Source organism: Copadichromis virginalis, linkage group LG1, assembly GCF_057382275.1.
Source record: "Copadichromis virginalis isolate Kocher_CV1m ecotype Utaka linkage group LG1, C_Virginalis_male_GT1.1, whole genome shotgun sequence".
Taxonomy (NCBI): Eukaryota; Metazoa; Chordata; class Actinopteri; order Cichliformes; family Cichlidae; genus Copadichromis; species Copadichromis virginalis.
The window spans coordinates 2,772,214-2,784,732 of NC_140618.1; the positions used below are offsets into that span (position 1 = coordinate 2,772,214).

At 40.9% G+C, this 12,519-nt stretch overlaps 1 protein-coding gene across 2 annotated transcripts; it reads right to left on the bottom strand.

The window, feature by feature from the left end:
* Window positions 1-2,953: 2,953 nt before the first annotated feature.
* Window positions 2,954-12,307, bottom strand: LOC146718105 (annexin A2-like). Of its 2 annotated transcripts, none has more exons than XM_085472207.1 (13): window positions 9,498-9,576; window positions 9,358-9,419; window positions 8,725-8,818; window positions 7,054-7,148; window positions 5,874-5,987; window positions 5,656-5,746; window positions 5,470-5,549; window positions 4,965-5,024; window positions 4,417-4,510; window positions 3,967-4,062; window positions 3,711-3,769; window positions 3,496-3,618; window positions 2,954-3,387 (listed from the first exon to the last, which is right to left on the bottom strand). In XM_085472207.1, exons 2-13 carry the CDS (start codon window positions 9,406-9,408, stop codon window positions 3,328-3,330), a joined length of 1,017 nt encoding a protein of 338 aa, XP_085328333.1. In that variant the 5' UTR covers window positions 9,409-9,419; window positions 9,498-9,576; the 3' UTR covers window positions 2,954-3,327. The 2 variants fall into 2 exon arrangements, with proteins under 2 accessions (XP_085328333.1, XP_085328265.1); XM_085472139.1 differs by lacking the exon at window positions 9,498-9,576 and adding an exon at window positions 12,171-12,307 and having other exon boundaries at window positions 2,955-3,387.
* Between the last annotated feature and the right edge of the window lie 212 nt (window positions 12,308-12,519).

Genomic DNA, 12,519 nt, shown 5'->3' on the forward strand with positions numbered 1-12,519 from the left:
GTAGTTTAGGTTACCAACAACGAATAACCACTTCCTGTTTAAGAGTAGGCGAGTGAAAGTGGACAGAATCTTGATGATTTTAGCCAGAGCTCCCTTAGACTGAGTTTTACTTTTAGTTTCGTTGTTTTGCTGTTTGCTGATCTTTTAGTTCTGCCTCCTGTTTCTAGTTTACCCGTTAACCCAACCATCGCCACAGGACAGCCGCTGTTGGACAGTAAAGGTAGAAGGTGTGTTGGTCTAAGAGTTTTTACTTATAATTTTTCACTCTGGACCAAAATTAAAGGTCAGAGGTAGAAACAGAAGTGGTTAAACATGGTCACCATCTTTCTTTAATCTCAGCACAGGTTGTTTGTTTTTTATTAACCCCGCCTCCTCTGCTAGTTTCCCCTCCTCAGTCCTCCACATACATTTGATGAGCTGTGACCTATGGTAGAGCGGCGGCTATAATTTGAGGCTGACATTTGGTTCATGCTGGAGTGGCGGTCGTGGTGATTTCTGAAGTCTGTGTGTGAGGAGAAAGGGGGGAGGCGGTGGGATTCAGAAGGAAGGCCAGCGATGGGATTAGAGGAGCGTGACAATCGAGGATTAGCCGGGCTCTAAACAAATAATGCTCGCAGAGGTCAGCAGAGCGACACTCAGTCTGTAGAGCTGCTGCCGACTTCATTATCACAAAATCTCCCCACAACTTTGATCCACGTCTGAACGAAGAGGTGATCTAAGAGTGGAAAGTGACACCTGTGAGCTGTTACTGTAGCTCGTGGCTGTTCACAGGTTGGAGAATCTGTGTTAGCAGCTCTGACTGTGATGAGCCAGTGAACGTTCAACAACCCCCACTGCAGTACTGAAGAAAGCATTAAAACCTTGGGATTCTCAGCCAGGTGCTGCCTAAGAATCCCTAAACCACCTTTTCCTCCACATTTACCTGTGGGAGGAAAGGTGTGCCTTAATTAAAAGCAGCGTAAGAGTCATTTTTGCATTTATTACCTTATGTGTGGCACTAGGGGTCACTTTTAGTGTTTGTAAACTAATATTTAAGGTAGGCAAATTTCATTAGCGTCAAGTGTTGTTGGTTGGAAGGAGCAACGAGTTTGTGACAGTTGTGATTCATGGTGGACGCTAAGAGAAACTGTCGAACAAGTAATGCAACCGATGGTGAGCAATAAATGTGTTAAACGGACCAGATAAGTGCGGCTGGAGTTATTGGACTTCCTCTGTAGTTTCATTCATAACGGTGGCATCGCGTCAACGCCGCCTCAAACACCTCAGTGGCTTCAAGCGTAGCCTCTACAAGCAGTTTACTATTCACTTAAATTTGATCATTCTCACACCAGTATCACCTGCTGGTTAGAAACAGGTCATGCTATTAAATTATTAATTACTCTTAAAGAAAGTGACTCCGTGTGCATGAATGTGAGACGCCAGAGGCTCTGATAAAATGTCCGAGCATATTAATAAAACACACAAACCGTAACAGCAAAACCTATAAAAAGCCTTTATAATTTGTATGTCCGCCATCTTGGTTTTTAGATCTAATGGAGCTAATGCTAGCAAGCTTGGTTAGCAACCACAGACTGTCTGAGAGCTTGTTAATGCTCAGTGACATCATGCTCCGCCTTCTCGGACAGTACGGTGACCTCACAGCAGCCATATTATTGGTCACATGATATCCTTACAAATGCCCCCAAAGGCTCCAACAGCACAAACACAGTGCAGAGGTCCAGGAATCATAATTCGGAGATTTCTGCTAATTATGACATTTTAACATTGCAGTCTGTGGACACTGACTCACTGCTGGAGCTTCCAGTGGACATTAGAGGAACTGCAGCTATAGTTGCATAAACAAAAAAAGAATATCATTATAGCTTAGATGCTAAATTATATTCCTTGGAATGGAAGTTGGAAGTTGAACTGTTTGACTTCTTAGTTCAGGTCAGATTTCTTCACAGTGAACATGGAGATTCAAATCTTTTTCTCAGCTCTCTGCTCTCTCTTTCTTCCTCCTCTTCTTCCTCTCTCTCTACACAGCAAAAGCTTTTTTTCCTCAGCTCCACAAATGCAAATCGGCGAGTGTTGCTCGAGGTAAAATCAGCATCTTTAATTAAAAAATTAGCAGCAAACAAACAACAGAAAACCTACGAACGATTAAAGGAAAAACAAGCCGCAGGAGCAGCGGAGCCGTACAAACACAAACACACACCACAAATATGTGTCTACGTCAGTCTGCCGGGGACTAATTAATAACCAATATTTTGACATCAAATACAGACTTTGATCCTACAAACACTGATCAATCGTCAGGAGAGCCAGCTTCGGATTTTATTTTCAGCGCGGCAGCCTGACAGAATCCAAACCAACGTGTTCGTGGACCAAACCGCATAATAACAGCGAAAACAGCTCAGAGTTATCCTGCTCTGTGAGTTAAAGAATCATTCAGGATGTTTATGGCTCAGTGGTTAACTTAAACCTGCTGCACATCAAGTCTCTCCACACGGCAGACAACCACGAACGAGCCAGCGCTGATTTACACGAAGACGAAAAGCAGTGACTGTAATTTTATTGTCTATAAAACCTGAATATGAATAACTGCATAAATCAGATCTGATAAACGTGGCTCCAGAATAAAGGTCATACACTTTGGTCCCCTTTCCAGAAAAAGAGTCAAATGGAATTTTTAAAAAAATAAAATGGCAGTAATTATCTGATGTCTTTATTTCAGTGACAAAAAATCAGCATGTCAGAGTATAAGAACAGTTTAATCCATAACCTGATTTGAGAACTAAGAGATGGACTTAAAAGGAAGTGATTTTTTTTCTAATTTTTATTAGAAAAAATAATTTTCTGTTTTTTATTTTTGGCGTTTTTAGTTAAACTTTTATTTTTTTTAGATTTTATTCTCAATGTGATTCTTGTAAACGAGGCCATCTGTGTGTGTTTAACACGGAGTTTGATCCTTCGTGGTTTCCTGTACTGCGGCCTGCGCGGTGTTAAACATGCCTCTGCTGCCCCCTGGTGTTCTTTCACTCAAACAACACAAAGACAAATCATTTCTTTTCCCGTTTTTTATTCCACAAACTGACGTCGATCACAGAGACAAACATGTTTAACCCTCTCGAGGCAGGCGTTGCCGATTTGCAACAGTTAAAAACTAACAACCCGATTACCCCACATACATATTTTATGAGTTTTTTTACTCAGAAGTACCACTGCAGGTATTCTTTTGTGCATTAGCAACAAAAACTTAATTTGAGCCTGAGAGGGTTAATCTGAGCACCGTGAAGGATTTCATCTGATGGTTGAAGGCCCTGCGGCCCTCTGGGAAATGTAGTTTCAGTCGTCTCCTCCGCACAGACTGAGCAGAGCTTTCTGGTAGTCTCCTTTAGTGTGCTCCTAAACACAAACGCACACACAAAATTATCCATCGGCAATAAACACAAACATGCCCTCTCCGTGGTGTGTTCGATGCCCTCCGTGTGTGTGGGATATTGCAGGACTCACAGTGATGGTCTGGTACAGCGACCTCTTGAAATGCTTCTTGAACTCTGTTCTGATCTTGATCAGGTCGACTTCACAGCGAGAAACGATGATCCTGGTCACCACCTTCTCCTTCGCTCCTTTACTCTGAGACACAAAATGTCAGCATGGACGGAGAAGGAGGAGGTATTATGTTTAGTTCCAGGTGGAAACGTTGGACAGAAACGTGGGAAACTCACCTTCATGGCTTCGTTGAGTCTGCTGGCGAAGTACAGCTGCCTGTTTTCAAAGCACTCCACTGTGGACAAACGATACACACCTGCTTAATGTGTCCTGTCACCGTGAAGTAGAATTTCACTCTTACTTTGTTCTGATGGCGTCTATTTCTTTTAACGTGTGGCTGAAAATGAAAACGAGACTTGCCCTCGTGCTCGGTTTCCCCGTTAAACCGGGTCTAAATCTGTGACTTGAATATTTGATGTTTCTTAGACGTACCCAGAGTGAGGAAGGATTTCTCCAGATCCCCCTTCACCTCCTTCCTGATGCTCTCCTTCATGTCGTAGGGGCTGTAGCTCTTATACCTCTCAAACACTGACACACAACACACACATTAAACGTGAGACTTTGCTTCAAACACAAGCTATGCTTTTTCACAGCACTGGTTTCTTTCAAGTATACAACTATAATTCCATATTATTTGTACATTTGTTGGTTTCATGGGTCTTATTTTGTAGGTTTCATTACATTTCCTGTTGTTTAGTATTTCATTTCATCTGTCCTGCTTATATTTATAGTTCTCGTGTTTTCTGGCCTATTGTTGGTGTCGTTTGCCTTTTTGTTTTGTTTTTATTGCTCTTAGTTATTGACTGAGTTTTACATTAGCACTGTAATGTGCTGTCTGTATAAATAAAGCTTTGTTGCATCAGTGTTGAGGATGCAGTTCACCTTTCTGCAGGTGGGGGACGCTTCTCTGAGACATGATTTCGATCCAGGTCACCACGTCGGTTCCCTTCCTCTTCACTCCGGCTTCATACAGAGCCTGGGAGGTTCACACAGGAGGACGGTTTAATGAAGAAATTGTGAAAAAAAAGGTCAGGTTTACATAAAAAAGAGAAAAAGCACATGTACAAAACTAACAGTTATACCTCTGAATAGATTATCCCCTCAGAGGACACCAAACCTCGTTTCAAGTCTTTAAAGGTGCTTTTTGTAATCATGTCCTGTGAGTTTTAACTTTCACCACCAGGGGGCACCGAGATGTTTTCAGACACGTTGCTTCAAAGTTTCATCATTATTTTTGGTCCACCCCCGTTTATTTCACGCCATCGCTGTAACAATGATTACTCTTCTACCCCGTTCAATAACGGTCACTTTCTTTTGTTTTTTCATATTCTTTTGATAACTTTAACTCTTAGAAGGTTTCAAAGCATTTTTAAGTCACGTGAATTTACAAAAAGTACCTTTAAAGAAAAAAAAAGTATATTTTGACCTACTCTGGCATCCTCATCAATCTTTTCATAGTCGACGACATTCGAAGGTTCATCTCGTCTCGTCTGTGAAAAAAAGAACAGATTAAATAAAAACAGGTTTTTGTCGACTAAAATAAATCAAAGCTCATTTTCTTATCCAAGCATCAAAACTATAAATATCCTAGAAAAGCATTCGTGTTTTCAGAGTGTCGGTGAGAAACCAGTGTAACTGACACTGTCTGACAAAGTCTATCAACTTATTATTAAATATTGTGAAAGTAGTTTCTGTAGGTTTTTTCATATCTGTCTGAATATTTAACTGTTCTTAGAAAATATTTAGTTCTCTGAAATATTTTTACCAAATCCACTAAAGTCAAAATGAAGTCAGATGTGTTATTGCAGTTAAACACAGACCCGATACTCACAATAACATTTCCTGTGTTGTATGTGAAACATCATTTTTAGGATTTTATGGGAACCTGTCAGAGTTCTTATATTTCCTGCTTTGTGAAGATAAATGAAGTCCTACCTGAACCAGAGCCAGCAGCAGTTTAGCAAAGTTTCCCGACGTGTCTCCTGCGACGTCTTTCTCTAAGTCCTTCTTAAACACTGCAGAGAAAGTCAAAGTCACATTCTCTCACTTTTTGCCTTTAGCTCATGAAAACCTCTGTTATATATTTATTTAGTATTTTCAGGTTCCTGAAACGTGACTCACTGTCTCTGTAAACCCTCTTGATCTCAGCTAGTTCTTCATTGTTCCTGGAGCAGACGATCTCGATTAAGGTCTCCTCGTCGGTCCCCAGTCCCTGCATGAAAAAACCCCAAACTGTGTGAAACATCCAACAGCAGCTCTCAGCTATCAGAGTGAGTCTTTTCTGGAACGTTCAGATACCCGGTGAGCCATGTTCATTTGGTCTTTAGCGTGACACTGACCTTCATGGAGGCTTTGAGCTCCGAGGCGTCATACTGAGCGGTGCTTTTCATCAGACCCAAAATCAGAGCCTCCAGAGAACCGGATAGCGCCCCCTTCAGGGCACTGACCAGATCCTGACACAACCACAGACGCAGGGTTAAAAATCACTTTAGAAATAATCATTTGTACAAAAGCAAAAAGTTCAGGATCTGTTGTATTTCTCACTGCCTTTTCTGTTTGTCAGTTTCCTTCATTTTCCATCGACCTTCAGAGTAAAGGTTCTATTTTTGGCTCATGATTCGAAGCATGAGATGTTAGCTGTTGGCTGGATTACCACCATGGCTGCTTCACGGCCTTTGGGTTTACATCAGGCTCCAAATGGAGGGTTGTCTGTGGACTTCAGGTTTATGCAAGTTTGGTTTGTGTACAGTTATTTTCCTGTCATTACAGAAATCGCTATTTTATTCATGATAATAATAATATCCCATTTATTAAAACAAGATTTAAAAAATAATCTCAGTGTTGCTGACTTTTGTTGTCCACCAAAAGTTTGTCGGTTCATGAAAAACTCTGAAGATAATTTATGAAATTATAAGTTTGCCAAAAATTAAAAGTAGTGGCAGTCGTGATTTGTTTTTATATTAAAATGAATGTAAATTACATCATCCAGTTGATTGATCTGTGCGATAATCTCTAGATCATGTTTAGCAAATTTCTTTTTGATGTTTCTTTTATTTCCTTATTTTTATCCTTATAAGTTATTATCCAAGATCATTGTTAATATCAATCAATCAGGGTCGATTTATTTTGAATGATTTATTGTTTAATTTATATTTAAACGTTACTGAGTAAAAACTGGGGAAAAAACAACACATTTTTACGTTTATTTTTCATATTTAGGGAAATTACCAGAAACATTTTGGTGATTATTTTTTAATTATTCTATAAGACTACCCTTAAAAATTCTAAGCTATTTGGTCAATGATTATATAACATTTTCACTCACAACGAACAAAATGCAACAGAAATAATTTGACCTCAGTTATCTGGTTTTAATAATCACTGGAAGCCAAGATTTAAATTAAAATGTGATTAACTGATGGCCCTGATTAGTTTCTGTATATTGATTGATTGAAATAATGAAAGTAACGTATACGTTAAAGGTTCATTTTTGTTCGTTAACAGCGAAGCATCTCTGACCTTCTTGGCAAATCGTTCGTATTCAAAGGCGATCTCTCTGCGTTGCTCGCAGCTCCGTCTCGTCAGGATGTCGATGATGGTCTGTTCGTCCACACCTGCAAATTTGTCAAAGAAACTAAGTTACTTACTGTTTTCAACTACCAAATACCATATACAGACGTCAAAACAACTTTCGCCTGTTGATTGCATACATGTCTTTATTATTTTTCTAAAGAATCAGAGATCACACATTCTCACAGGGCCAGTGAGAATGGTGACGGTTCAGGTATCCGTCATCATTACAAGTGACTTTGACCCTGATAAACTGTTCCTCTGATTATCTCCAGCAGTTTCTTTTGTTCTGATGCTGGAAGTCTCTCTGCCGAGGGACATCCTGCTTTTCCAGCAGCTCTCACAAAGGAAGCTGGAAAATGGAGGCCGAGCCTCGCTCAGCAAGTCCTCTGCAGCGTCTGAGTGAGTCACTTTCCAGGCAGATGAAATTATGTTGTACTTTGAAGAGGACAGATGTGAACAGATGTGTTACCCTGTGATTCAGAGTGCCGGGAGCTTTTATTTGTTCGGATTTTATGTCCCCGTGTTCTTCCTTCCTCTTTCCATCAGGATTTTTTTTTGTTGCTCAACCTTTTTGCTGTTTTTGTAAATACTACAATAATTAACCTCAGAACAAATTTGTTATTAACAAGACAAACACTCCTTTGCATTTACTGTAATGAGCATATTGACAGTGTAATGACTCCGAAGCTGACGTGGACGTGATGAGGCTACCTGTGTCTGATTCATGATGTGTGGCTCAGTTATAGCTGTAGGCATGTTGGATGTTACTGTAGAAGCTACATATTATACATTATGCATTTTGCTTTCTACCTGTACACATTTATTGATCATTAAAATCACTACCGTTTCACATTGTGCATGAATTTGCACCAATTAGCATTATGGGTCATATTAGCTGCTGAATAAATTTGGCAAGCTAGCTAACGTTAGCTGATAAACTAATCTGAAAATGAGCAGCTAAGTTACTAGATCAGTTTGGTTGAATTAGTCACTCAGATCTATTCTAGACACCATTTTCCTGAGATAGCTTTAAGTTGATTTATGTTTGCAGGAAAGCTAGCATTAAGCTAGCAAAAAAAAACTTTTCAAAATAAAGGTTTTTATTTAAATAACTTAAAAAACAACAACAACCAAAAACCACTTTTTAAAATAACTTTTAAATAAATAGATATATAAAATGTGCAGCTTTAAGGTCATGATTTAAAGTGCCTACTTTTTTTCTTCTCATGGTTGGTTATGGTGAAATCTCCTTAAAACTCGTTACCATAGCATTAATAAACCATTAGGCCCATTACAATACCAGTAAAACAGTAGCTAGTATCCACTTGAGCAAAGCTCTGAACCCCTGACTGTTGGCTATACCGATATCTTTTCCTCTTTTTGTAATCCGTTAATTGCTAAAAAACCGGTTAAGAAGCTGAAACACCATCAGAAAACTCTGTTGCTGCAGTGTCGGTGATGTCCGAGTCGTGGACACTGTGTTTCCTGTGCACAGTTGAACAGTTAAACTCGGAGAGAGAAGTGGTGGGATCACAGTTACATAACTCAGTGGAAACTTCCTGACCGGTGGGCTTGGCAGGGAAATATCAGGGAGGAAGTTTTCCTGGACTCGCTCACCTTTGGTTTTAATGGCCGTGTCGATCCTGGCAGCATCACGGGCCGGGTCGAAGTCTCGGGCCGGCACCACGGTGGGGTATTTGGCCTCTGGTTCCTACAGAGGACAGAAACTGACCATTAGCTCCTGTTAGCTGCTTGACAGAAAGCACCGGACGAGACGCTGATGCTGTGATTTAACCTCGTAATGCCCAACAGACTGTTAGAGACACACGCAGGGGTACGGGAGGAGTTCTCCATCAGGCAGCTTTCTGAGGTTGGAGTAATTCTGAATGAAGCACTGATCAGTCATCAGTTTATCTGCTTTCTAACTGTACAGATGAACTCCAGGTGGAGAACGACTCTTGTTCTCTGTTTATTGTTGACTTCATTATTCTTGTGTTAATTTAATGAATCTGAGGTGGTGAAAATATGTCAGTTCACTGCTTTGTTTTTGTTTGGATTTTTTCAGGTGTGTAGAAAACATTGAATAACACAGAAATGCCTCCAGTACCTGAGACCTGTGTTATGGTACAGTACCAGTAGTGTGATGTAATGCTGCTCTAATTAGGGCACAGTTGGGTTCATCAGTAATTGGAGGAATAACCTGATATATCAAAGTCATTTATGGTGATTGCTGTGTTATCGGTGACTCACCCCACTGTACGACAGCGTCAGCTGACCCAGAAACTCAGACACCAGCGCCATGATGGATTCACCTGCAACACACAGTTCAAGCAGCTTAAAGGTGAGTTTACATCATTTTCTGCAGTCGTACAGTTTCTGTTATCGCTTACTTGATAGTTAAGAAAAAGGCAGTGAGAGAAGGTTCAGGATTAGAAAGTCTGCAGCCTGCTGGCAGTCGAGCTTCTCTGGAGGAGTCTCTGGAGCTGTGATATGTCCTCTTTAACCTTTGAGTGGAAACACTGGGTTTCCTCCTCTGACTGTCTAAAAACAGACCAACAATGGCCTTCAGACTCCAGCAGGCTGTAAACACTCATACGCTGGAGGGGTGTTTGATTTATTGAGCGGGACGTGCCAGCGGAGGGCGTGTGTGCAGATAAGGAGCATGAATCAAACAGATCTGCAGGAATCTCGAGTGCGTTGTGTAACACGGTGAAGCTGAAGCTGTAAAGTGATTACTGCAGAGTTTCCTCCACCTTTGACCCTCTTACAGACTCTGCCAGCATTTCATCTCGCAGCTGCTACAAACAGTCCTGAAGTCTCGGCTCGTCCCGTCGTCTGCTTGCTGCCGTTCAAAGAGGAATTCCACATATCGAAATAAATCACGGAGCACAGAGAGAACACGTCCCGATTAACCTCCTCAGGGAACCAACCAGATTAATAGTTGAAGAGAAATTAATTTACAACAATCTGACAATTTCTACTTTCCCAGTTTTCTATAGCAGCGTCTAAGAGACACCAATAATAATAATAAGTTTTTTTTCTATCACTTCACACAAAAATGTATTTATTAAAGGTACTTTTTGTAGATCTCATCGCCATATGTAACTAAGACATTCACCACCAGGGGGCAGTGTTTTACCGATCAGTGCATTGAAATTTGGGGGTGGTTTGTAAATATTTGTATAGTTTTTTTAGTATTTCTAAAACTCGTAGTGATTTCTGTTTCTGCTGGTGTCTAATGGCCCAACATGGCAAAAGCATCTTTACATGAAGAAACAATATTATGGTTGTTTACAGAGTCATAATTATATTTCCAGAGTCTCCTTCAACTCAACATCCAAAACTAGTTGATCAATCATTATTATCCTCAAATACTCAAAAGTCCCTGAAAAGCCTTCAGTTAATCCAAAATGCTGCAGCAAGAGTCCTGACAGGGACTAGAAAGAGAGAGCAGATTTCTCCTGTATTGGCTTCTCTTCATTGGCTTCCTGTTGAATCCAGAATTCAAAATCCTGCTCCTCACATACAAGGTCTTAAATAATCAGGCCCCATCTTATCTTAATGACCTCATAGTGACCTATCACCCCAATAGAGCACTTTGCTCTCAGACTGGGAGAGCCTTCAGCTGGAAACCAGCTCCCAGTTTGGATAGAGAAAACAATGCCGCTAGTTTTAAGCTTTCCTTTTTGATAAAGCGTATAGTTAGAGCTGGATCAGCTGACCCCGATGGCCCTGAACCTCTGCTTAGTGGAGCGATAGGCTCAGGGGGACTTCCAGTGATACGCTGAGAACTTCTCCTTATTTGTGTTCTTTAGATTTTGGTCTTTTCTGTCCCTCAGTTAGTTTTTTCTTGTTTGTTATTCATGGTTTCCTCTTTTTCTCCCCTCACCCTCAGCCAGTCGTTGCAGATGGTTACCGCTTCATCAGCCTGGTTACGTTGGAGGTTTCTTCCTCTCTGATTGGTGGGTTTTCTCTCTGATACTGTAGTCTCTTTACTGTACTGTATGTAGGACTGCTGTCATGTTTAAAGTCCATATCATTTTAACCCTTTTTCACTCCTGTGTCTTTAAGTTTACCAGCTTAATTTAGTCTTCAGGAGCTCCCACTGTCTGGAAAGCCTGTCCCATAGGGGGTGCTCTTGAGCTGGTCCAAAATGATTGGGGCTCTTTGGGGCTGCAGAAAAAGTAAATGTCCTGGGAGAAATGTTGTTTTCACCTTAGATACAACAGATATAGCTCAGATTTTTAGATATTTTACAGGTTTATATTGTTGTAAAACAAGCTGTAGTTTCTACGACCCAAGTGTAAAATAAGAGCTTCCCTGAGCCTGAGGGTACATCTGTCATAGATAAAGAGCAGTGTGGAGATGATGGTCACAGCGATGTTTCCCTGTGAAGCTGTTTTTACTTCCAAACATCTGGAAGAACCTAAAACTACCTGTTGAACCAAACTCAGAGTCAGAAATGAGCCCACGCACTCACTTTAGTTGCTAACATAAGTTGAGCAGCTTGAAGAATGAAAGGCGACATGAAAGCACAGCGAACTGCAGCCAGTCCTCATTTATCGCTCCGAGGTGGCGGCTCGGCTCCATGCACGACAGAACGACTCCATCTGCAGCGGACTTTGAGCTTTATAACCCCGCAGACATTTTACATCAACAAAGCACTTCAGCTTTATAAAATCACTGTTGTTTGCAGCTTCTCTGTCCAGCATTAATCACCGGTGGCTTTAGGTTTCACTCATTTCACTCTTATTTTGGCGGATTTTAGAGGAAGCGTTTGTAAAAACTGCTCATGCTGCTTAAAAAATTACAAACAAACACTTGAATTGATGGTTTTGTTTCTGAATGTTTGGTTAAAAAATACTTTAAAAGTAAGTGAAACTACTTCTCCATCCTCTAGGCTTCAAAATAAAAGCCTCCAGTCATTGCTAAGTAAGGAAACAAACACGATTCGTTCTTTTTTGACTCTTTGAAGTAGAAAAAAGAAGAAAAGTCGTAAATCGTTCCTGCTGCTAAAGCTCTCTGATATCCCGATATCCCCGCTCACTCTGATGAGTTCTTACCTTTAGAGACGCAGCAGCAGCTCCGTTATGAGCCAGGACGAGGCTGGGTGTGGTGTTTAAATACAGGCTGACTCACACACACACGCACACACACACACTCTGCCTTCTGACTGCCTGCATGACTCACTGAGTTTTACACATCAGGCTGGACACATGGGCAGAAATTCCTCAGCGAGGCTCAAATCGCCTCGCCAGGGGCCGAGAAAACACTCGATTCTTATTGGCTGGCTGGCTGGTGGGAGGCTTTAAAAGTTAGATACAAATTTTTTCTTAAATTCAATCTGAGCTCATGATTTAACTCCTTCCTGCATCGTCTGTGAGTCAAGTTCATGAAACAAAGCAAAGTGAA

Coding starts and splice junctions, on each gene's coding strand:
- LOC146718105 (XM_085472207.1), bottom strand. CDS start 9,408: ATGGCGCTGGTGTCTGAGTTTCTGGGTCAGCTGACGCTGTCGTACAGT. Junction 4,063..4,416: donor CGTCCCCCACCTGCAGAAAG/GTGAACTGCATC, acceptor GTTGTGTGTCAG/TGTTTGAGAGGTATAAGAGC. Junction 3,619..3,710: donor GACTCAACGAAGCCATGAAG/GTGAGTTTCCCA, acceptor TTTGTGTCTCAG/AGTAAAGGAGCGAAGGAGAA.